Source organism: Schistocerca gregaria, chromosome 6 (assembly GCF_023897955.1).
Source record: "Schistocerca gregaria isolate iqSchGreg1 chromosome 6, iqSchGreg1.2, whole genome shotgun sequence".
Taxonomy (NCBI): domain Eukaryota; kingdom Metazoa; phylum Arthropoda; class Insecta; order Orthoptera; family Acrididae; genus Schistocerca; species Schistocerca gregaria.
The window spans coordinates 336,592,314-336,618,952 of record NC_064925.1 but is presented as its reverse complement, the minus strand read 5'-3'; the positions used below and the strand labels follow the sequence as shown (position 1 = coordinate 336,618,952).

Genomic DNA, 26,639 nt, shown 5'->3' with positions numbered 1-26,639 from the left:
CAAGAAGTATGAGACAGATGTGAAAATTCCCGAATTATTAGTTTAATAAGTCACAGCTTAAAAATACTAACGCGGATTCTTTACAGACGAATGTACAAACTGATAGAAGTAGACCTCAGCGAAGATCAGTTTGGATTCTGCAGAAATGTTGGAACACGTGAGGCAATACTGACCCTACGACTTATCTTAAAAAATAGATTAAGGAAAGGCAAACCTACATTTCTAGCATTTGTGGACTTAGAGAAAGCTTTTGACAATGTTGGCTGGAATACTCACTTTTAAATTCTCAAGGTAGCAGGGGTAAAATACAGGGCGTGAAAGGCTATTTATAATTTGTAAAGAAACGAGATGGCAATTATAAGAGTTGAGGGGCATGAAAGGGAAGCAGTGGTTGGGAAGGGAGAAGGTGGCAGAGGTAAAATACAGGGAGTGAAAGGCTATTTACAATTTGTACAGAAACCAGATGGCAGTTATAAGAGTTGAGGGGCATGAAAGGGAAGCAGTGGTTGGGAAGGGAGTGAGACAGGGTTGTAGCCTCTCCCCAATGTTATTCAATCTGTATATTGAGTAAGCATTGAAGGAAACAAAAGAAAAATTCGGAGTAGGTATTAAAATCCATGGAGAAGAAATAAAGACTTTGAGGTTCGCCGATGACATTATAATTCTGTCAGAGACAGCAAAGGACTTAGAAGAGCAGTTGAACGGAATGGATAGTGTCTTGAAAGGAGGATATAAGATGATAATCAACAAAAGCAAAATGAGGATAATGGAATGTAGTTGAATTAAGTTGGGTGATGCTGGGGGAATCAGTTTAGGAAATGAGACACTTAAAGTAGTAAAGGAGTTTTGCTATTTGGGGAGCAAAATAACTGATGATGGTCAAAGTAGAGAGGATATAAAATGTAGACTGGCAATGGCAAGGAAAGCGTTTCTGAAGAAGAGAAATTTGTTAATATCAAGTAAAGATTTCAGTGTTTCTGAAAGTATTTGTATAGAGTGTAGCCATGTATGGAAGTGAAACACGGACAATAAATAGTTTGGACAAGAAGAGAATATAAGCTTTTTAAATGTGGTGCTACAGAAGAATGCTGAAGATTAGATGGGTAGATCACATAACTAATGAGGAGGTTTTGAATAGAATTGGGGGGAAGAGGAGTTTGTGACACAACTTGACAAGAAGAAGGGACCGGTTGGTAGGACATGTTTGAAGCATCAAGGGATCACAAATTTAGCATTGGAGGACAGCGTGGAGGATAAAAATCGTAGAGGGAGACCAAGAGATGAATACACTAAGTAGATTCAGAAGGATGTAGGTTTCAGTAAGTACTGGGAGAAGAAGAAGCTTGCACAGTATAGAGTAGCATGGAGAGCTGCATCGAACCAGTCTCAGACTGAAGACAACAACAACATGTCATAACAGTTGTTCAGTTATTTATTTATTTATTTATTTATTTATTTTACCTGGCTAGATTAGAGCCTTCAGGCGCTCTCTTACACCTAACCAGGCATACTCAAATTGAACAAGTTGCAGTTTGTATAGAACATAAAGGACATATAACGTGTTATACAGTATTAATGTTAAAGAAGAAAAAATAGAGATTATAGTAGTAGTACAATGATAATTATAACAATCAAAAAAATCATTATAACAATCAATAATAATAATAATAATAGTAATGACTATGTATATGGAAGTAAACATATTTTTCTTTTTATGAATGTCAGTCCTATTGCTAGTTGGGAATTTTCTCGTTATGTTCTTGCAGCTTATGAGTTATTCTCATCGAGCAGATACATAAGACGATAGAATTGGGTGAAAGAGATATAGAATAGGTATCTAGGTTAGAGGAAGAGAAATAGAATGGTAAAATTCGAAGCTATGATAGAGAGGAGAAAGAAAGAGATGGGAAGGGCACAAGAATGGTGGCTATACGGTCCCTAAGATGTAAGTTCCCTCTTGAATGTTGAGTGGTTCTGGATAAGACGCAGATCACAGGCGAGCTCGTTCCATAGTCGTATGGCTGAGATGGAGAATGAGAGGAGAAAGATTTTGTGTTATGTAAGGGTACAGCCATGATGTAAGACGTATCCGATCTGGTATTGCGGTTGTGGAATGATAATAAGGTGTTTAATGTGAGAAGATAAGTATTGGGGGCACCAGTGGCTAAGAAATCGATGAAGTAGGCTCGTCGTGTGGAGATCTCGTGCCTTATGTGGGCGTATACAACCTAGTTGGGAGTATGATGGACTGATATGTTCATACAACCGTATATTGCACACATATCTAATGCAAGCATTCTTCACTAGCTCGAGGCATCTCGAATTTTCACTATTTGTGCCGTGTTGAAGTACATCACAGTAGTAAAGATTAGGCAAGACTAGTGTTTGGTGTAATTTTTGTTTAACATCGGTTGGAAATATTTTTCTAAATTTTTGGATTGTATGTAGAGAGGAGAGTGATTTCTGGCAAGCTGTGACTGTTTGGTCTTCCCAGTTAAGGTGTTCATCCAAGATTATTCCAAGGTCTTTTACTGTTTTTGGTATGGTAGTTGTGTACCATTGAGGAGTATTTGAGGGACTGTTTCTCGAAGGTACCAGCTGATTAACTTTGTATGAGATATGAGAATGACCTGGGATTTCTTGGGGTTTAGTTTCAGACCTAGGTTCTGTGCCCATCGAGAAACAGAGCAAAGATCAGCGATGTTATTGGGGCTTGCACTTATGTACAGTCGTCGGCATATAGATGGTAGTTGCAGGAGTGAATCACTGAAGAAATATCATTAATGTACAGTGAGAAGAGCAATGGACCAAGAACGGAGCCTTGGGGAGCTCCAGAGCGCACGTTTTTCCATGATGACTTCTCCGAACCACAAATGACTTGTTGACTTCTGTTTTGAGGTAGCTGTCGAAACAGTGTATCGCGCTGTTTGAGAAATTCAGCTGTTTCATTTTAATTAGTAATACATCAAAGTCAACTGTATCAAAAGCCTTGCTAAAGTCAAGGTGTTTAATGTCATGAGTTACTTTGATTAATGCAGTTGCTGTACTATGGTGCTTTTGAAAGCCTGACTGATATTTATCATGGGTGTTATGAGTTTTGAGGTAATCCATCAGCTGTTCATGAATGATGTATTCTAGGGCTTTAGACATTGCAGGTAGTATGCTGATCGACCTGTAGTCACCTGGTGACTTAGGGTTGTCAGTCTTGAGTATAGGTTGAATTAAACTTTGCTTCCACTCAGTAGGTTATGTACTACTGACAAGAGACAGGTTGAAGATGTCTGTGATAACTGGAATAATAGTGTCTACGACGTTCTTAGTCATGCCAATGCTCACTCCATCATTTCCTACTGCCTCGGAAGAGATTCTCATAATTGCCTTGTGTACTGTGCCTGTAGTGACATGTTTTAGGAAAAACTTGTCTCTCGAGACATTGATATCTTGGGGCTGGTAATTTGTCACTGCGTGGCAGTTTACAGCTCTTGAGAAGAAATCGTTTAATTCTTCTGCAGACGCTTGATAAACAGTGAATGATCTTCACTTCCCTATCCGAAACTGCGCAGCTTTTTCCACATTGCAGCACATTTTGATATGCTGCATACAACAGATCGGGCATGTCTGATTTTGGCATTCCTCACACTTTGCTAAGTTCTGTTTCTGAGTTTCCTATAAGCTTCATACGCCTCGGGTGTTGGGTTACACTTAAAGGCCCTATGTGCAGCATCTCGTTTATTCATTAACTGGTGTAATTCAGTGGTGAGCCACGGAGTGGGAGCTCTCTTTACCTTGACAGTGCATTGAGGAGCATGTTTGTCATACAGTGTAATAATTTTGAGACATTATTCCCGAATTTTTCTGTCTAAAGTTGATTCATGCCAAGGGATGTCTGCGCAGTCCTTTTGAAGAGCATCATAGTTAACATTTTTTAGGTTTCTGTACGTTACCAGGTGAGATTTTTCTTTGGTAGTATGCACTGAGTAATTTAAGAACATCACGTCATGAGCAGAGAGTCCCGGAGCGTATGTCTGACTGACGCAAATTATTTTTTCTGGTCGCTTTGTTGCTATTATATCTATGAGTGTATGGCTATGTGGCGTGTGATGGGTTGGATCCAGCGGTGTTAAACTCATATCATTGGAGTGGAACAGTCTCCTTAGTTTTTCTGCAGAGGGAGATTTTAACTGTTAAGTCAATGTTTGTGTCGCCCATAACGATTATGTGTTCATACTGTGACACGAGCGAGGACAGGGCAGACTGAAAAGAGGACATAGCACCGACGTTTGGAGGTTTATAGATTACTTCAATTAGCAGTTTCTGATTTGAATTTTTCATTTCTTCACAAATATAATACTCTATTCAGCTCTTTTGCCTAGATATCAATTTTTTCTGTGATACTCTTAAGTTGTTCTCTATTTTACAGTCATAGCCATTTTTCTAAGCAATAAGATTACAGAATGGTTCTAGATTTTAAAGGAATTCAGTGCAGGAAAACTACTTTGGAAAAAACACCGAAAACAACTTGGGATCCGACGGTTGTTACTTTGCCCATTAACTCGGAATGTTAACGTCTGTTGGGGATGTACAATTTTACATCCTTTACATTTTATTCCTCCCAACATTTTTTTTTCTTTTTACTAGTGTTAAATTCCAAAAATTCCAATCGAAACATTTGCTTATAGTACCCCAAGTATTATTATAATATTTTGGGTCCCACAGATCTGATATTAACTTTTCTTGAGCACTGGCGGACCAGCACTTCTCTTTAAATTTCTTTTGAAATCTAGAAAAAATTCTCAATATTTACTGTTCCCCATTCTGAAGCTTTCCCTAGAAGGTACCTCAAAGCAAATTCGATCTTCTTGGTATGTTCCCAATTTTTGGTAATGCTTGGTTAAATCTTTTTAAGAAATGGATCGGATGTACCTCTCCGTCCAGCTTAAATTTATGGAATTGTCTAGATAACCCAGAATTAGCTCCTCATTGCAAATCAGTCAACGCTTCACTAGTTAATACAACATTAGGTGAAGTTGCTCTTTTTTTCTACTTTATCTTGGATAAGCTTAATTTCTCTCCACAGGTCATCCATATTCTTCCTAGTATCACTGAGTTCAGATAAAGGAATAGGCAATACATTTCCAGATGTTATTCTCTTGGTAACCTTTTTATCTATAATTTCTCCAAATTGTTCCACCAAACTAATTACATTTATATCAGAGTTAGCTATTTTCTCTTTGAAATTTCTTTCTACATTATCTACCCATGTACTGACACCTGTAATTTGCGATTGATTGACTGGCATTAATTCATTATGCTTATCTACGCTCTCTTTCGAAGTATTCAACCCCTGCCTTACACCATTATAATTAATACTGCAAACGTTTTCAAAAGATTCCAACTTTTCAAAAAGTTCATATTGTACATTATTACATTTGTTCTCAATGTTAAGTTCTAACCTTTTCGATAAATCTTGAAAAGTGTTACTCTGTTTCAGACTAAGATCAGCAAAGATATATTTTATATGAGTGGTCAAAGAATTTGTCAACTCATTCTTTAAATCTACTTATAACTGCATTGAACTCAGTCTTCAAAGCACCCATGCCATCGCATAGATTACTAAATTATTGGCTCTGAGAGTCGACTTTGGTGTTCAACACACCTAAATTTGTCGTTTGAATTTTTAGAGTTTCACTCTGAGCACTCAAAGCATTACTCTGGGTATTTAATTGAGAACTTAATGACTTTAACTTAAGACTTTGAGCTTTGATTAAATTTATCAACTCAGCCCAGTCAGGCACTTCTTTGCTAATTTTCATGGCCATAGCTAGGTCTTCAGTTTCCCCAACCTGTTGTATATTTTCCAAACTTTTATATGCCTTAGCTCTTGTGAGCATTTAAAACTAACTTTAAATATGATAATTACACAATAAAAGTTCACTCAACAGTATCTTGTACCACCTCATACTAAAGTAATCAAGTTTTGTTTCACACTCACCCCGTACAGAATTCACATTGCGTAGGTGAGCGGATGTGGAAGCAGGTCAGCACTGGTGAACAGCAGCTGAAGCCGGCGGCATTGGATGTATGTTGGTTTCTGCGTCTGCGCCCCCGCGATGTTTTTTAGAGCTGTATACTCCCTGCACTGGATCTTCTTGTTTGAAGCATTCTATGCATATTTCTTTTTAGGCAAATATGTCGAAATCTTCTTTGCTTTTTTATCATTTTGAATTTTTCATTTCTTCACTGTTTTTCTGTTTAAATTTTGCTCCACTGGGTACTTGAATATATTCCAATTCCTTGGAGTAATTCCCTTGTCTTATTATGTTTGGTTGCTATGGCAACATGTAACAGCTTCTTCTTTCATTTTTTTACTTAAAATGCCTATTTTCTCAGTCCTTTCACACAGGTTGCCACATTCTAACGTTCTAATGACTTAAAGAGTGATTGTGAATCTGGGTTATATCGGTTTATACCCCCAAACTACCTTCCAATTCTGTAGTAGGTGTCTTACTTGGAACTTGCAGCCACTCCTCTTTACTGGCTAGCTGGCTGCTGGAAACTCTCTTGATTTCTTCTATGTCGAATAACGCCAGGTACAGGAAATTTTAGAGTCTTTCTACTTATGAAATAAGTAGACATACAACTTTACTTTTTGTCAATTAATGATGTATTTGCCCTCCATACACAATAAAACTCTCACTTTCCACGTAAATATGTAACTACCTGTAAGTCTCTCATACAGCCGAATGTCAGAAACAAATTGAATTACAGTTAAAAGAAAGCTGGCTTAGATACCATAACTTTTCTTAAGATGAATCAGAAAATACGTCTTCCCAATAGCAAGATTATGTCAAGAGTTCTTTTTAAACAGTCTTTGTTTAATAACAATAGTCAATGATCCAATAGGTTCGTCCTTACACACTCACTAAAACACCTATGGATTGCTCGATAGTACTTGTCGGTGCCGTTTGTCCACCGCGTCTACTTTCTTCCCGCGACTGATATTAAACCGACACACACAAATATGTAACGCGCAGTAGGTAGGATTCTACCATCCGACACTCATATCCAGACTATTGTGTGTTCGATACAGTAGAAGGCTGACTGGTTCCAGAATTTACACAGAAATTCTTGAACACTACAAATGGTACTATCACAATACTACATGATTGATCTGACTTCAGACACTGTCTGTTACAACACTTTAAAAGTATTAGACACTTCTTAAGATGAAGTAAGAATCCTGGAGTGGAAGTAGCAGTAACGTGGTCAACAGTGCTACCATCTTGGACCTCCTAGAACTAAAGATTCATTCAGTGTTAAAAGATAGCTAGGTCACTGTAAGCACCTATTTCATCTCACTGTATTACCCAATGTGGCTGCACCTTTTTGAACAAATCAAGGCTGGGACTTGGTGTTGACTGAAAAGTGGTCATTCAAACAAAAATTTACATAAATTGTCAGTGTGCTATACCTTCAAGAATAGATAAGCAGAATAACAGTTCATGTAGATAAGCATGTGAATTAAACATGTGCAAAATGAATACTGGACATATCATTGTTGTAACACAACTGATCTTGTTTCTTTCACATACTGTTCATATTTCACTACTGCTGGCCCTAATTCAATTTGGCAAATAAGCCCAATGTCACAAAATTTTCCTCTGTTGACCAATACTGCAAAGTGAGGGTTCAGCACCCCTGTGGTGAAAACTGGCAGAAACAATGAATCACTACGAAGTATATGCCTCTGCAGACCAAGTGAAACGCCATTGCTTTTTAATTTTCAATGATACATAATTCCATATTTTACTTCAAAGATACCATATGTCTCTATAACATTATCAGCCAGTCTAATTTCAGTTAATTCTTTTAAAACTTGGTCTCAATAGAGAGATTCAGGAGTAACTACCAGTTTCTCATCATACATCACTCTTTGTCCCTCAGTTAGACAAGGCTCTGCCACAGCTGATTTTTCAGGTTGTAGTAATTGTGTGTAATGATGGAGCTCAACACATGTCTTGAAAGTAGAGAGCACTGGAGCAAGTCAGAATTAATGGCTCCTATTTACCTTCATTATTTGCTTGGAAACTAGTACAGTGATAACACCAATTTTGAATGTATTGTGCATAATGCTGTTGAGATCTTGCTCATCACTGAACTAGTCAACATATTCTCATATGGTAAAATGCTCTGTCCTGTTTCCTAAGTCAATCAGGAAGGACTTTTTTTATTTTGAAAATTATTATGACTTAGTTCTTGCCCTTAGTGTATTAAGAAAGTGAACACAAAGTGATGTCAGTTGTGGCCACATACTGGATTTCACAAAATGAGACAATAAACTAATGAAATTTCCTCTAAAGATCAGGGTACAATATAGTCCTGCTGTGTTGGGAAAAAGAGAAATGTAAGATGGAAATCCAAAAGAATTACTTTCTCCAGAACCTAAAACACATACCCCTTTTTAAAAATAAAAACCATATTTGGAAATACTCCATGCAATTGATGACACAGCAATCCAGACTTTGAATAACTGACATCACACTTACTTTAAGAGACACTGGTACACAACATTCATTAGCTATTGCACAGTGCATGGCAGATAGTACTTTGTAGCAATATTAACAATATTACGGAAAAAGACAGATGGCTTCTCACCATGTACTGCAGTCTTTTCATTGCACCTCTCTGCAACTCAACATCTGCACTATGTGGTGAGTAGTGATCTATCCTTTTCATAATATTTTCATTATTCCATCCTTGATTTTTCACTTTTTGTAGCAATATTAACTATTTTCTGTCCTACTTAAATTGCATAATGATCAGAAGAAAAATAACTGCCTATTTGCCTCTACCCTAATCTCTCTTACCCTATTCTCATTATCCCTATGCATGACATATGTTGGTGGCAGCAGGAAAGTCACAATATTCCTCAAATACAGGAGCACTAAATTTAGCCAACAGGCTTCCTGAGCAATACATTGTCTTTGTTCCAAGAATTCCCATTTAACCTTTGTGATCTGGACCTTATTCTTTGACTTTGGCCATTCTCAATTTTTTAATGTCATTACAGTAGGTTGGAAACTGTCTTAGTTGGAAGAACACCATAAAAATCTATTTTTGGACCTCTTATTTCAGGGACATGAGAGCCCTGCAAGGTCATAGTGGTACAGTCACCAACAAACCTTATGCCATGAGAAGTGTATTGATAAAAACATTTTTGCTCCCAGTGACATAAAAACACCTTACACTGGGAAGACATTGAATGAGGTCTTGACTCCATATCGAAAATGCCACACTTTTAGCATTTTCCGTGGCTAGCAATACAATCTGGTCATAAGCTCCAAGATTTTGGGTTTTAATTTCATTTGAAAATGAAAATACATTCTTTCTTTCAAAAAGAAATGGAAGATTCCTCTCCTTATCACTGCTATCTTGAAGCTGAATTTCTTCAGAGTCTGGAGAATAAGTGGAACTAATCTATTGATAACTGGTATAGGGATGGTGTCATTTTTTGTTTGTTTGGCCTGTAAATTCCTTCAATTCTTCAAGAATATTACTCCCCCCCTCCCCCCCCCCCCCACACACACACACACGCACACACACACTCATCAGTTTCTCATTTGGTGTATCAAAATCAGATGAAAATCCTCCAGGAGAAACACCATTATCTTCTTATCTTTCAACTTTTTTTTCCATGGTTTGCCATTCATACAAAAACAAGAAGTTATAGGCATAAAAATCTTCAACATTTTGTACTTTTAAACAATTATTAGCATAAATAGGCTGGCCACAAAATGAGGAAAAAATATGAAGACCAGAATATCACAATACAACACTAAAATCAAGCACAGTATAACCTGCTTCAAACTAAACACAATCAAATAGGTTGAGGATTGTGCATCCTGAGATTCAAACTGCTCTGGATCCACAGATAAAGCGTCCATGAAAGTTCTGCAATGTGTCAACAATGTACCAAAGTAAGAATAAACGGGGTTTCAATGCTAAGCAGGGTCTGAAAGAACAGAGAATATTGTATGTTCTTTTTTATGCAATTTCCTTCACAGCTGCACTGCACTTTCCCAGAACTCTTCCTAGAAATCTATGTCTTCCATTTACTTTCCCTAAAACTGATCTTACATGATCATCCCATTCACATCACTTCTCACTACCCCTGAATGAAGGTACTCTCATGAACACTGGCCAGTCAAGACACATATATAGGGAAATCAGAACACTTTCATTGTAAAGACAGTCCAATTGTAAAAATTTTATCATTAAATTATTGAAATATTCATAACAAAGGTCCCAAATTTACTTCTCTCCAGGAAAGTTCTCAATGTCCAATTTTTTTGGGACTGAGGCGTGTTCACTGCATTCGACAAAAATATTGTCTCTACTGAGTTTGAAAGTGAGTGTGATAGTGAAGTTATCTGGTCACATGTAACAGCTCTACGTGAAACCAACTTAATTGTTGGATATTTTTACCGAACACCCGACCCTGCTGTGACCGTTCTAGAGCCATTCAAAGAAAGTCTATTGTCAGTTGTGCATAAATACCCAGATCATGTAAAACTAGTTAGTGGTGACTTAAACCTACTAAGTAGAGACTGGGACATATATGGCTTCATTGCAGGGGTACAGACAGACAGTCTTGTGAAGTACTTTTGAACATGTTTTCCAAAAATTGTCTTGAGCAGCTAGTTCGGCAGCCCAGATGCAATGGAAGTATCTTGGACCTTGTAGCTACAAACAGGTCGGACCTTGTAAGTGGCATCAGTAAAGAAATAGGGATAAGTGATCATGATGTCATCATAGTGACAATGGTTACCAAAGTTAATAAATCAGTCAAGAGGGCTAGGAGAGTGTCTCTGCTACAAAGGTCAGAGAAGCAGTTGTTAGCATCTCACTTAGACAATGAACAGCAATCACTTAATTCCAGAATGTTGACCTCAGACGAATTATGGGCGAATTTTAAACAGATTGTACATTGTACTGTTGACATGTATGTGCATAGTCAGTGGATCAAGGATGGAAAAGACCCACCATGGTTTAATAATGAAATTTAGAAAATGCTGATGAAGCAAAGGCTGTTGCACTCTCATTTCAAAGGAGGACGAACAAATGATAACAGGCAAAGATGTCTATGAGAAGATCTATGTGTGAAACATACAACAGGTACCACCGTCATACCTTGGCTAAAGATTTGGCAGAGAACCTGAAAAAATTCTCGTCCTAAGTAAAATCTCTAAATGGGTCTAAGGCATCCCTAGCAGTCACTCATTGATTGGCATGGTTTGGCAGTAGAAGATAGCAAAAGGAAATCCAAAGTTTTAAACCCCATATTTAAGAAACTGTTCATCCAGGAGAATCGTAAAAAAACACACTGTTGTTCAACCATTGCACAGAGACCCGTATGGATGACACAGTAATAAGCCTCCCTGTCGTAGAGATAGAACTGAAAGAGTTGAAAACAAATAAGTCACCAGGTCCGGATGGAATCCCAGTTTGGTTTTACAAAGAGTTCTCTACATCACTGGCCCCTTACTTAGTTTGGATTTATAGTGAGTCTCTCGACCAGTGCACAGTACCAAGCAAGAAGTGCAGGTGACTCCTGTATATAAGAAGGGTAAAAAAAACAGACCTGCAAAATTACAGATTAATATCCTCTACATTGGTTTGCTGCAGAATTATGTCCTAGAGAACGAAAAGCTCATGTCCATGTATCAGCACAGCTTTAGAAAGCACCTCTCATGCAAAACCCAGCTCGCTCTTTTCTCACGCGATATACTGCAAATTATGGATGAACGGCAACAGGCAGTTTCCATATTTCCAGATTCCCAAAAAGCATTAGACATGGTACCCCACTGCACACTGTTAACATAGGTATAAGCATTCGGATTAGGCTCCCAGATATGTGACTGGCTCGGAGACTTCTTAAGTAATAGGATTCAGTATGTTGTCCTCAGTAGTGAGTGTTCATTGGAGGCAGGGGTAACATCAGGAGTGCCCCGGGGAAGTGTGATAGGACCACTGCTATTTCCTACATACATAAATGATCTGGCAGACAGGGTGGCCAGCAATCTGCAGTTGTTCACTGATGATGCTGTGGTGTACAGAAAGGTGTCAAAGACAAGTGACTGTAGGTTATACAAGATGACCTAGACAAAATTCCTAGTTGGCCTGATAAATCACAGCTGGCTCTTAATGTATAAAAATGTAAGTTAATGTGGATCAATAGGAAAAACAAACCCATAATGTTCAGTGTCCTGCTTGACATAATCACATCGTTTAAAAATCTGGGTATAATGTTGTGATGCTACGTGAAATGGAATGGAATGAGCATGTGAGGATTGTGGTAGGGAAGGTGAATGGTCATTGGGAGAATTTAGGAAAGTGTGGTTCAACTGTAAAGGAGACTCCTCGTAGGGTGCTAGTGTGACCTATTCTTGAGTACTGCACAAGTGTTTGGGGTCCACACCAGGGCAGATTGAAAGATAATATTGAAGCAATTCAAAGGCAAGCTGTTAGATTTGTTACCAGTAGGTTTGATCAGCATGCAAGTGTTACGGATACCTTTCGGGAGCTCAATTGAGAATTCCTGGAGGAAAGAAGACATTCATTTCGAAGAACACTACTGAGAAATTTTACAGAACTGGCACACAAAGCTGACTGCAGAATGATCCTACTGCCACCAACATATACTTCACGTAGCAACCACAAAGACAAGACACAAGAAATTAAGCCTCATACAGACATATAGTCATTTTTCCCTACTCTATCTGTGAATGGAACAGGAAAGTAAGTGACTAGTTGTGATAAAGGGTACCCTCCACCATAGTGTACAGTGGCTTGTGGAGTATTATGTAGATGTATATGAATGCCTTATATGATTTAATATGCTCAAGATGTCCTCCACTAATTTTCCTTTTCTTTATTGTAAGCATTATCTTGCACTTATCCATATTTACAGAGAAGTGTATTTATTACACTAAGTGGAAACTTTGTTCAAATCTTTCTGCACTTTATGATGAACCATTTAAATATTGAGGACATTGGAGATCTTGTTATGCCTTCTTGGAGCACACAAATGCTGCTGTCATTTCTGTTGAAAATTCACCATCCATTAAATTGTACAGAGATTTACTAATCCAATATTCATTTAGTCAAACATGTATATGCAAAGTTTAGTAGTTGACAATGTGATAAAGAGTGGGATGCCTCTCAAAAATCTGGACAGACAGAATCTACCTGGTTCCCTGTATTGTAATTTTTGTGTGATACTTTGTGTGAATAAAGACAGGTGTTTTTCTTTGAGAGAAATTTCATTTTCCTCCAGAAATGTCAATGTTTGAGCTCAGGATTTGATCTTGGAGCCTGCAACAGACACACATCAATGATATTGGCCTGTACTTTGGTGCATCTGACCTTTTACCCTGTTCTCTTTTCCAGTTTTGTGGAACCATTTGTTTTGCAAGATATTCTTGATAAATATGAGCAATGGAAGCAGTGCAAATTTCATAACGTAGTCAGTGTAAAGTGTGACTGGAGTCTCATCAAGGCCCAGTACATTGTTAACTTTAAATAGTCTTTAATTGTTTTTTAAACATTGGGGTGCTCATTTCAACATCTTATTAGTGAATCTGTGAGGTAGTCAAACATTGCCACATTTTTATCCTCATGTGAAAATAAAATTTTAAATTTGGAATCAAAAATATCTGATTTATGGCAGTTGTCTTTAATTTCAAAAGCCGACATAGCCACAAGGGGCTGAATGGAAATTTTGGATCCATTCATTGACTTTATGTATGACCAACAATTCCTAGGATTGTCTGACATATCTCTTTCCAGGAACTGGAAGTGAAAATTCTTGTAACCAGAGTGTGGCATTCTTTGTTTTCACAACATCCTACAAAAGTACCAATGAACTGAGTTGAGTCTTTGCCATTTTTCACTGCTTCTGATCCAGTATCTGTTTTCTCTTCGCAGCAACTATTCAATTTTTCTTTTACTTTTTGTCTTGAGAATCTTTCTTCTAAGCAAGATATAGAGTCAAAGTTAATAGTGTTGTAAATTCAATGTTTCACTCTGTTACTCCTGCTTCTAATGGAAACCATTTAGTCACACAATGTCTCTTAAAATTGTAAGTAAAGAAATAATTAAAGAAAAGGTTTCATTATTCACTCATCATGTTCAGCATATTTTTACACGAAGGAGTACCTTCAGGTATGTGGAATAATTCAAGGTATGTGTGCTCAAGGGGTAAAAAAACAAACACTAACAGTAATGTAGAATAATGAAATTTTGGGAATACATTTGTCTAGGTATCATTTTAAGTGGTTAGTGGAGATCACAGGTTACTGTAAGTGTGAGAAAAGCCATTGCAAATGTGAAATGCTAGTACATTAATAACCAGTGTAACTGTAAGAATGTCGAATGCAAGTATACAAACATGGTCAAAGGCAAGTATACAAACATGCCTGCATCATTTTGTCATACAGGCACTGATGTCAATTTAGGGGACAGTGTTCCCTGATTGTTGTACTTGGTCAGTCAATATGGGGATGGTTAATGTTAGTTGTTGATAATGGTGGAGATGTCATCAAATGATGTTCCATACATGGTCAACTGGGAACAGATATGGTGCTCCGAGCAGGCCAAGGCAACGTGTCAACAGTGTGTAAAGCTTGTTGGTTTAGACTGTGGTATGTGGGAGAGCATTGCCCTGTTTGAAAATAAGCCCTGTATGCTGGTCATGAATGGCAGCATAACAGCCTGACATACAAATTTGCAATCAGGGTGCTTGGTGTAACCAAGACAATGCTCCTGCCATCATACAAAATCATACCTCAGATCATAATCCGAGGTGAAGGTCCAGTGTGTCTAGGTGGTGGACAGATTGGCTGCAGGTACTCAACTGTCCTCCTTGTAACCAACACTTGGCCATCACTGGCACTGAGGCAGAACTGGTTCTTATCTGGAAACACAACAAACCCCCACTCTGCCCTCCAATGAGGTCTCACTTAACACTACTGAGTCACAACCAGTGGAGGTTTGGATTCAGCGGAATGCACACTTCAGGGCATCTGGCTCAGAGCTGTCCCTGATATAACCAATTTGTAACAGCTCATTGTGTGACTGTGGTGTCAACCGCTGCTCGAAATGCAGTACGCACAGTGTCACAGACGAACTGCAGTGCATCACAGTCATATGCTGAACACGATAATCCTCTCTGTCTGTAGTGCCATGTGGCTGTTCGGAGCCCAGTCTTCTTATGACCGTGATCTTCCCATAAACACCACTGTCAGCAATTGTATACAGTGGTTACATTGCTGCCAAGTCTTTCTGCAATACTGCGGAAAGAACATCCAGCTTCTCACAGCCCTATTACATGATCTCGTTCAAACTCGGTGAGCTGTTGATAATGTCATCTTTGTCATCTTAAACGCATTTTTGAGCAACATCAACTCTTGAAGTAGCCAGCAAGGCATGTTATATAACAGTTGTACAAAGGCAAATTCAAGTGAAACTGATTTCAATCACGAGCAACAAATAAGTTAAGGGGATAATGTATTAGTAAGTGAGTGTAAAAATTCCAAGATCTTTGTAGTGGTGTCAGTAACATGTGCTATTATTCACTTCACTCCTAATTATTATTTCTCACTTTTAATGAGTCAATGCTTTATTTACTTTAAGTACATTCTCCTAAAAGATAATTCTGTAAGACAACAGAATGAAAGAATTTAAAATAAATCAGCTGACTGTCTTTCTGAATGATACAATAACATTTCTTTCCAAGTATGAAACATGTCATCTTATCTCCTTGTTTCATTTACTTACGTATTAATTCCATTTTAGTCTTTTACCTAGCTACACTCTACTCTTATCCCTATTTTTGCAAATGGGGTACATTACTGTGTATTCCCATAATTGTGGGTCTGGGGAGACTTACTGGATAGGTTGAGTGGAAAGACATTTTGAATTAATGGTTGATAGCAAAGATAGTTCATGGATGGTCCAATTAAATCACCAGAAAAAAGTTAATACTGTAAAAATTGTGGGAATAAACAAAGCAATGAAAAGACCAGGCTGGAATATCAACAATACTCACTGTAAAGATGATGCATATTGCAGACAGGCACAGCGAAAAGACTGTTACACAATGAGCTTTCAGTCAAAGCCTTCTTCAGAAACACAAACATTCACAGAAGCAAGCACAACTCACACACGCATTACTGCTCATGCACACATGACAGCTAGCTCTGGCCAGAGTGGCCATGTATGCATGATGTGTGCTTGCTTGTGTGAATGTGTATGTGAGTATCTTGTGTGTTTCCTTTTGAAGATGCCTTTGGCTAAATGCTCAGTGTATAACAGTCTTTTCATTGTGCCTGAGTGCAACTCAACATGTCATCTTTATGGTGAATAGGAATCTATCTTTCCCATAATATTGTTGAGAATAAATAAATACTTCTAAAATATAAGTGTTGGGTCATAGAATAAGAATGCGCTTAACAAAATATTTCACATGGTTATAAAACAATTTGAAGAAGTGTTGCCTCTTTTACTGGGAATGCTAGATATTAATTTCAAATTGTAGCTAAATACAAAGGGTTATTCATAAGTATGTCCAGGGTTTCAGAAAACACCTGCATGAAAATCACAAGACATAAACAAAAATGAAGCATATCAATGGAGAAAGCAACTCTGCAAGTTTGTAACACACATTACAGCCATTCGATATGGCACGATTTGTGATGTGGCAATCACCAATATGATAATCAAACTCTTGCAGTACACATCCCATCATGTCATTGTTGATATTAGCAACTGCAGCAAAATGATGTCATTGATAATGATGGCTTCACTGTGATGTCATTTGTTTAGGGTGAATTACAGCATATGATGTCACAAAGGTTAAGGATGATCAAAGCGTGCTGTAGCCCTCATAGCCACAATACTCTTATGAATAGAAATCTGTTGTGGCCTGATGACTTTTTGTGTCCTTGTTGGGGGGCAGCACTTATAGTTGTGTATGCTGAAGTAGTGTGAAGTAGTGGGTACTTGTGGAGATTTTAAAACAATTACCATGGTCTCAGTATACTTTATCTGCAAGGGGAACCAATATATACATTTTTTTCTCTTTTTTTTTCCCCTTGCTGCAGTGAAGTGCCGATTTTTCGGGATCGAATTTTGCTCAGATAAGAGTGTCCACCATAAATTGTAATGCTAGTGTTGACAATGCTGTGAGTCTCCCAGCAGGAGAGACAAGCTCTGATTTACTGGTGGTGTCAATCCCTGTCAAATTTCTAGATTAAGCCTACTGATCAAAATTAATGATTGTGATAGTCCAATGATGAGTTTCTAGATTTAGGTTTATTTTTCTAATGAAATTTTGTAGGTTTGATTTCTCAGACGTTGGTGTTTGGCGACAGCTGGTATGGGTTTTCTACAGGGTGGTAACACTAGTGTGGAACAGGGTTTGATAAAGGAAATTTAAGGTGATTGGGTGAAATGTACTATAAATAGTCAAGCTTGCACTAAGTTTACCATACTTAATGGATTTAAGAGGGTATTGTGACTAATTGGTCAGTTCATATAATGTAATTGGACATATAAAAATCTACTCACCAAGTGGTGGCAGGAGAACACACATATAAAGGAATTTCAATTTGCAAACTTTTTGGAGCCAGTGGCTCCTTTTTCTGGTAGAAAAGGATGAAGGAGAAGGAAGAGTGGTGGAGGAAAAAGACTGGTGAGGTTTAGAAAAGGTAGAGAGTTTGGAAAGGTCACCCAGAATTTCAGGTCAGGGCAGACTTACTGGACAGGATGAGCAGAAAGACATTCCTTCTTATCCCATCTGGCAAGTCTCCCCTGAGCCATCTAGTACATCTCCCCTGAGGGGGGATTTTTCCAGAACTCTTTCTATTTCCTAATCCTCTCCAGTCCTTTTCCTTCATGCCTCTTTCTTCAGTTCCAAAATCTGACAAAAGGATCCAATGACTTCAAATGCTTGCATGTTTCCATAATTTTTACATCTTTTTTTCTCTTGCCACAGCTTAGTGAGTGGATTTTTTTATCCATCCAATTACATTTTCAAAGCTTGATTATTTTTGGTGACTTATTAGAAGAAAGAAACACACTTACTCATTTATATGGGGTGGCATACATAATGGTACAGAATTTCTGCATAACACCTATCGTTATTTAATCATGTAATAATACTCATTGGTTGAATGGCATGAAAATTATTTCAAAGATTAACATAAAAAGGCCCTCACATGTGCAAAATTTATTGTGCAATGCTGATTATTGTGAATGATTTTAGCTGCCTGAGAATAGTACTGATGATTTGTGCAATATAATGAAGGAGACTGCAGAACTTTAAAATATTGAAGCTCATTCAATATATTTTTCTAATATGTGCTACCACATAAGGGTGATATTGTGCATGACAATTCCTGCTTAGATTTTGTTAATTGCAGACAATCAAACAACTTTAACAATAACATCATAGAAATATGAATATATCAGGAAAAATAGATGAAAAGAATCGTCTGTTGGAGTGCAGTCAGGGGAGTGGTTTGATTATGTATTTAATACTTATTTGGTGATTAGTTGTACAAAAATTTGACAAATGTGTTTAAGTGCAGGGAAATAACATTGCAACTGCTTATTTGTTTGTTTCGGTAGCCTGAATTATTTACTGCAAAAATATGTAACACCACTACCAGTCCTTTACAATAATGTGCCACTATTCCTCATTTTAGACGGCTTCCAGGATTACGGGAAGTGAAATCCGATCAGTATATAAACAGCATTTTTTCTGTGTACATAAAGTGAAATGAAGTTCTCTAATTTTCTGATAGATTCCTCATTCATTCCTAAAAAATTGTGATAGTTATCTGGCTCTGCTGCAAGCTCTCTTAGTATGTTAATATGGGCAGGTGTAGAAGACCTTCTGAACCCTTTTCTGCCCATTTCCACTTCCTATTGCTCTTCTTTTTGCAACTTATATCAACTGCTATTACCAGAAATGTGAAGTCTACTTCATCAAGCATTGACATGTTCACTACAAAGTTACTGTTCCAAGCATAAATATTGTGCAATAATATTGTCAATGGGCAATAATGTTGTTCCATTCTTAGCCTTGCACATTTGCAAAATGACATGATATTATTGTGAAATAAATAATGAGCATGTGAGGGCCCTATAAGAAGGACATTTATTAATCACGATTCTATCAAGAACCAATACCTCGCCATCCAAACCCTTTCAACCTTCTTGGCCAACAGTTCTGGCCAGCCTGGTTTCTTTGCAGCACATAGGCAGCCAGTCTCACAAAATGTGTAATACCACCCATGAATTGTTTCATCTGCTGGTATTTTTACTTGATATTTGGCTTGAAATAGTCACTGAACCATTGCAACTAACATTTAGCGAATTGAAGGACGCAAATTGGATACATCACCCCATTATATGCCATGTCTTCACACGCCTGCCCCCTAACGGTGTACTCAGTATGCTCAGCATGCATTACGAATTGAAACTTGCAGAGCTTCTCTATCCAGTGATATGTCTCATTTTTCTGTACTTCTGTAGGGTATTTATGAATAGCCTCAAATTTCCAGGAAGATCTACATCTACATGACCACTCTGCAATTCACACTCAAGTGCCTGGCAGAGGGTTCATCGAACCACAATCATACTATCTCTCTACTATTCCACTCCCGAACAGCGAGCGGGAAAAACGAACACCTAAACCTTTCTGTTCGAGCTCTGATTTCTCTTATTTTATTTTGATGATCATTCCTACCTATGTAGGTTGGGCTCAACAAAATATTTTCGCATTCGGAAGAGAAAGTTGGAGATTGAAATTTCGTAAAAAGGTCTCGCCGCGACGAAAAACGTCTATGCTGTAATGACTTCCATCCCAACTCGTGTATCATATCTGCCACACTCTCTCCCCTATAACGCTATAATACAAAACGAGCTGCCCTTTTTTGCACCCTTTCGATGTCCTCCGTCAATCCCACCTGGTAAGGATCCCACACCGCGCAGCAATATTCTAACAGAGGACGAACGAGTGTAGTGTAAGCTGTCTCTTTAGTGGACTTGTTGCATCTTCTAAGTATCCTGCCAATGAAACGCAACCTTTGGCTCGCCTTCCCGACAATATTATCTATGTGGTCCTTCCAACTGAAGTTGTTCATAATTTTAACACCCAGGTACTTAGCTGAATTGACAGCCTTGAGAATTGTCTATTTATCGAGTAATCGAATTCCAACGGATTTCTTTTGGAACTCATGTGGATCATCTCACACTTTTCGTTATTTAGCGTCAACTGCCACCTGACACACCATACAGCAATCTTTTCTAAATCGCTTTGCAGCTGATACTGGTCTTCGGATGACCTTACTAGACGGTAAATTACAGCATCATCTGCGAACAGTCTAAGAGAACTGCTCAGATTGTCACCCAGGTCATTCATATAGATCAGGAACAGTAGAGGTCCCAGGACGATTCCCTGGGGAACACCTGATATCACTTCAGTTTTACTCGATGATTTGCCGTCTATTACTACGAACTGCGACCTTCCTGACAGGAAATCACGAATCCAGTCGCACAACTGAGACGATACCCCATAGCTCCGCAGCTTGATTAGAAGTCGCTTGTGAGGAACGGTGTCAAAAGCTTTCCGGAAATCTAGAAATACGGAATCAACTTGAGATCCCCTGTCGATAGTGGCCATTACTTCGTGCGAATAAAGAGCTAGCTGCGTTGCACAAGAGCGATGTTTTCTGAAGCCATGCTGATTACGTGTCAATAGATCGTTTCCTTCGAGGTGGTTCATAATGTTTGAATACAGTATATGCTCCAAAACCCTACTGCAAACCGACGTCAATGATATAGGTCTGTAGTTAAATGGATTACTCCTACTAACCTTCTTGAACACTGGTGCGACCTGCACAATTTTCCAATCTGTAGGTACAGATCTATCGGTGAGCGAGCGGTTGTATATGAGTGCTAAGTAGGGAGCTATAGTATCAGCGTAATCTGAAAGGAACCTAATCGGTATACAATCTGGACCTGAAGACTTGCCCGTATCAAGCGATTTGAGTTGCTTCGCAACCCCTAAGGTATCTACTTCTAAGAAACTCATGCTAGCAGATGTTCATGTTTCAAATTCTGGAATATTTCATTCGTCTTCCCTGGTGAAGGAATTTCGGAAAACTGCGTTCAATAACTCCGCTTTAGCGGCACAGTCGTCGATAACAGTACCATCGGCACTGCGCAGCGAAGGTATTGACTGCGTCTTGCCGCTTGTGTACTTTACATACGACCAGAATTTCTTCGGATTTTCTACCAAATTTCGAGACAATGTTTCGTTGTGGAACCTATTAAAGGCATCTCGCATCGAAGTACGTGCCAAATTTCGCGCGTCTGTAAATTTTAGCCCATCTTCGGGATTTCGCGTTCTTCTGAACTTCGCATGCTTTTTCCATTGCCTCTGCAACAGCGTTCGGACCTTTTTTGTGTACCACGGGGGATCCGTTCCATCTCTTACCAATTTATGAGGTATGAATATCTCAATTGCTGTTGCTACTATATCTTTGAATTTGAGCCACATCTCGTCTACATTCGCACAGTCAGTTCGGAAGGAATGGAAATTGTCTTTTAGGAAGGCTTCTAGTGGCACTTTATCCGCTTTTTTTAAATAAAATTATTTTGTGTTTGTTTCTGATGGGTTTGGAAGAAATGGTATTGAGCCTAGCTACAATGACCTTGCGATCACTAATCCCTGTATCAGTCATGATGCTCTCTATCAGCTCTGGATTGTTTGTGGCCAAGAGGTCAAGTGTGTTTTTGCAACCATTTACAATTCGCATGGGTTCGTGGACTAACTGCTCGAAATAATTTTCGGAGAATGCATTTAGGACAATCTCGGAAGATGTTTTCTGCCTACCACCGGTTTTGAACAAGTATTTTTGCCAACATACCGAGGGTAGGTTGAAGTCCCCACCAACTATAACCGTATGAGTGGGGTACTTATTTGTTACGAGACTCAAACTTTCTCTTAACTGTTCCGCAACTGTATCATCGGAGTCTGGGGGTCGGTAGAAGGAGCCAATTATTAACTTAATTCGGCTGTTAAGTATAACCTCCACCCACACCACAAATAAGGAAAGATACTTCCATTCCATTATAAAACACAACAGAAATAATGGAAGGAATAAAGGTGCCCTCTCACTGGTTAGAACAAGACTGAAATCCTTGCTAAGCTTTCACACAACAAACCTCCTGGGAGGTTACACACACACACACACACACACACACACACACACACACACACATACAAGCTCATATTGTCCTTTTGCAAGGTACATTATCCCTGCGCTGCAGCTCAACTGGTAGCAGTGTCAGACCAATTTAGCTGGTTTGGACAATGTGATATAAGTGTCTGTTTTTGTTAGTTAGCTGTGGCAAAGGACATTGTCAAAAAGCCTACAAATTATTCAAATCTTGTTTATGTGACTATCAACTGGTTAACACATTAACTAGACAATGAGCAGTTAACTTCACTGCTATTGCAACTTTCACTCCATTTGAGGCTTTCAGGTATCATATAAAATACAAAAGATACAATTTTTGTTATGGCACAAGCTCCTGATAAGTCCTGTTTGTGCTGGCAACAGTAATCCACAAGAATGATAACACAGTTTGTTGGATCTACACTATGTGTTCATTGTGCTAAATTAATAATGTGTAAATCTTAAAGCTAAGTGAAAGAAAGCAAAGAACTTTAAATCCAACTTAGTCTCATTAAAATTGATAATCCAAACTGAGATATGGGAAATAACAAAGGAACATTTCTTCTCTATCCAAGTGGTCCAAGCAAAAATGCTTTTTGATATGAAGCAGAATAGCACACACACAAATTATATTTCTCTTACCTGCTAATGTCAGCGTCAAATGCCTCTGCTGAGCGTTTGTCATTTTCATAATGACTTATAAACAAATCTTTGTCAAGAGACCACACTGATTTATAAACATTCCAATGATTCACGTATTCATAGAGATGGTTTATATTGGTCTCAACCTCTATATTGCAGAATTATGACAAATATAATTAATGCAATGAAAATGATTGAGTAAAATTTAAATCTATGACTTTCAAAACAACTGTATTATTAAATAAAAATCAGAGACAAATACCTATTTTAGTGCATTAAGTCCTGAAATAAAGGAAAAAAAAAATGGATTCACTGCCAACCGCATAGTGTAGAATGATATTCTCTCTCTCTCTCTCTCTCTCTCTCTCTCTCTCTCTCTCTCTCTCTCTCTCTCTTCTCTCTAGGCAATTATTGACACTTATATCATACCTCCAATTTTTCTACACAAATAATGACTGGAGAAGACAAAGCATTTTTTTAATAAATTGGTATATGTTGCAAAAATTAATAAGATGCTTAAAGTTAAATTTGTAGAAAAGTACAGCAGCTTCATGTTTGTCTATGCAAGTGTCACACTCAAATCCTAATGATAATCACAACATAATGATCATTTGCCTTTTTTTGTGTATGTGAAAAATCACACACTATATTACTATATAGTCCATGTTAAAACAACTGCAGTTTTTCAACAATTACATACATTTAAAGACACACACACTTTTAATCAACCATGACTGTTTAAAAAATATGAAAAGTTTTTACAAATACCACTACCAATCAGAAAATTCGTTGACTACTTAAATTATTTAATTATTAACATGTTCGAGGTTATATTTCATGATCAGGCTGCAGTGGCAGTATAAAAACATTAAACACAAGTGCACACAGATATTAAACTTTTTTTTTTGTAGTCTTGGCATGAACTGTGGCCATTTCGTGGAAAAAGAGAATGCAGTGACAGTGTGTGTATGCAAGTGTTGTTTATTCTTTAGTTATTCTTTGTTGCTATGTTGTATCAGAGATATCACCTACTCACATTTCTGTATGCTACACTTGTTTATGCTGGAAATAAATATCTTGTTCTAAGACTCAACATTTATTAGTGACTCCAATATGATCATGCACTGGACACAATGAGACTAGTAAGAAACAACAATGCCACACAACACAATAAAGACTCAACTGCACCACCTGACAAGTTTAAGCAATTCTGTCAGCTACAGCTTGTGCATAAACCCCTCACACTGCAACATAAAGGTGTAACAGTCGCACCGCTTATTTCTTCTGTGATTTGCATAGAATATGATACTTTACCAAGGGCAGCAGCAACAACAGAATGGTAGTCAGCTGCACTGCAGTGAAGCCACCTCCATTCTGGCAACAAAATCCCTTTGTTTGCAAGGCGGAGAGCCACTTTGTTCTGGCACATGTTATAGCAGACAAGACCAAATACTGTTACATCACTGCAACACTTAATGAAAAGATGACCACTAAAATGAAGACCATCCCAGATGCGACACCAGCTACAGAGAATTATACAGCACTTAAAAGTGTACTGATCAAGTGCATTTCAGTCATAAACCAAGAGATTAGAGAAGTCACTGCGGACAGAAGAACTAGGCAATCACTCACCGTTGCAGTTGCTATGTCATCTGTCAACACTGAAAACTAATGCAGTCACTGATGATATTCTGAGAAATATTTGGTTGTCGCACAAAAGATACTCAATGTGTGCATGGGAGAATTGGGTGTGCTTACACAGACAGCTGATTGCACTGTTGAGATGTATCCATCTGCTAGAGTAGAGGCTGTCGGCCTACAACCAGGCGATGTTTGCGTCACTTCCAGCACAGTTAGCAAAACTTACTACACAAGTTGCAGTTTCCAAGCAAGCACCAGCCAATGCCATTACTCAACAAGGAGTTACAAATGTTAGCCATTAGTTACAAAATTATGTTGCTACCACAGACAGTTTGGTACAGCTGCAAGGAAGTGAATGCATCATGCTGAATGGGAAATGCAACAGGAAGCCAGTAATGATGGTGATTGACTCTCCAAATGACAGCCATCAGCTTTCTGGGACTGCACAATACATGAAACAGCCATTCTTGGTGGACACAAGAGAATATGAGTCTATTTTCGTGGCCAGCCGCCAGCCTCACCATAGTCGTGACGACTACCATCATTTTGCTGCCAGAAACTCCACCATACAAATGTACAAACAGGTAATGTTAGCCTTCACCTTTTGTCTCCACAGCAGATGTGAATGGTAGTTTATAGTTGGTCATGTGATGCACCTAATACTAGGAGCAGACTTTTTATCATTTTTTGGGCTGCTCGCAAATCTTCATCACTGTCGTCTTCTGATAACAAGAGATTCACCAAATATTAACTTTTTAGGCAGTTTCCAGAAATTACGCAACAGTCACTCATGCTTGCACAAGTGCAATTTAATAGAGTGCATCACATACGAACAACACCTTGCAAGCCAATTCATTCATTAATGACAATGTCTGGAACTCAATAGGTTCAAAGCAGCGAAACAACTGTTTACTTTCATGCTGGTACAAGGAATCGGCTGACTATCTGGTAGCAGCTGGGCTTTGCCTCTTCATGAAGTGTCAAAGAAAAGTATTGGGTGGTGACCCTGCAGTGATTATCGTCTACTTAACAGTCGGACTAAACCTGACTGATACCTCTGTCCATTTCAGAGGCAGAACATCTAGAATATTTACGCCAACTTTTTGACCATCTTTACATGCATGACTTGCTCATTCACCTGGCAAAGTGTGTCTTTGGAGCAATAGAGATGCAGTCCCTGGGCTACACAATTAACACCCACAGAATATGGCTTTCACAGGAGAGTATCAAGGCAATAGTCAACCATCCACAGCGGTAACAAAATGTGAGTTACAATGGTTCCTGGGAATTATGATTTTTTATCGCTCCTTTGCTTGAAACCATGTCCTCTTAGCTCTTAGCAATATTATTAAACGAGTTTGTACAAGGGCCACATAAATCTGGTGACAAAGTAGTGTGGACAAATGAAGCTAGCAGCTTTTGCTAAAGTGAAATCCATTATCGCAAATGTCACATGTTGGAACATCCAGTTTCTCAAGCACATTTCATGGTCGATACTTCCATGACAGCAGTGGGCGCAGTACTGGAACAATGGAGGAATCAATGCTGGCAGCTGTTGACACTCTACCAACATCATACACATCAACAGCAAAAAGAGCATGCCAACCTACATTTGATCTTCCTTCCAAAAGATCATGCGCTTCATGGATTATGAAGCACTCACAGCAGCACAACAACTAAATCCAGAGTTACAGGAGATTTTGGCACAAGCTGCTGGTCTACAAAAGCGGCATATCCAGCTACCAACAGAAAACACGTGGATACACTGTGATGTATCATCACTAAAATATGGCCTTCTTTCTTCCAACAAGCCATCACTTCACTACATCAACTGTCACACTCTCACATCCAGGGGTCCACAACACCACCAAACTGATCAAACAAGATTTTATGTGGCCAAGTTTCGGTGCAGAATGCAATAGTTATGATTGCCAATGCACCGCCTGCCAACACAATAAAATTACTCAACATGGCCATGCACTGCTCGGCGTATTTATGCCTTCTAATCAACAATTTGAACATATCCATCTGTATACAATAGAACTT

General features: G+C 38.4%; 1 protein-coding gene across 1 annotated transcript in view; it reads right to left on the bottom strand.

Annotated features, from left to right (window-relative positions):
- LOC126278873 (dynein axonemal heavy chain 2) overlaps positions 1 to 26,639 on the bottom strand; it is a 914,655-nt gene that overhangs the window by 676,548 nt on the left and 211,468 nt on the right. The window contains 16 exon segments of the mRNA XM_049979148.1: positions 7,119 to 7,292; positions 7,368 to 7,418; positions 7,571 to 7,747; positions 8,069 to 8,158; positions 8,261 to 8,312; positions 8,456 to 8,545; positions 9,069 to 9,148; positions 9,247 to 9,455; positions 13,835 to 14,032; positions 16,768 to 16,827; positions 16,959 to 17,106; positions 19,269 to 19,399; positions 22,600 to 22,733; positions 22,953 to 23,100; positions 24,267 to 24,415; positions 26,440 to 26,592. Coding sequence (XP_049835105.1) covers positions 7,119 to 7,292; positions 7,368 to 7,418; positions 7,571 to 7,747; positions 8,069 to 8,158; positions 8,261 to 8,312; positions 8,456 to 8,545; positions 9,069 to 9,148; positions 9,247 to 9,455; positions 13,835 to 14,032; positions 16,768 to 16,827; positions 16,959 to 17,106; positions 19,269 to 19,399; positions 22,600 to 22,733; positions 22,953 to 23,100; positions 24,267 to 24,415; positions 26,440 to 26,592 — 2,044 coding nt within the window.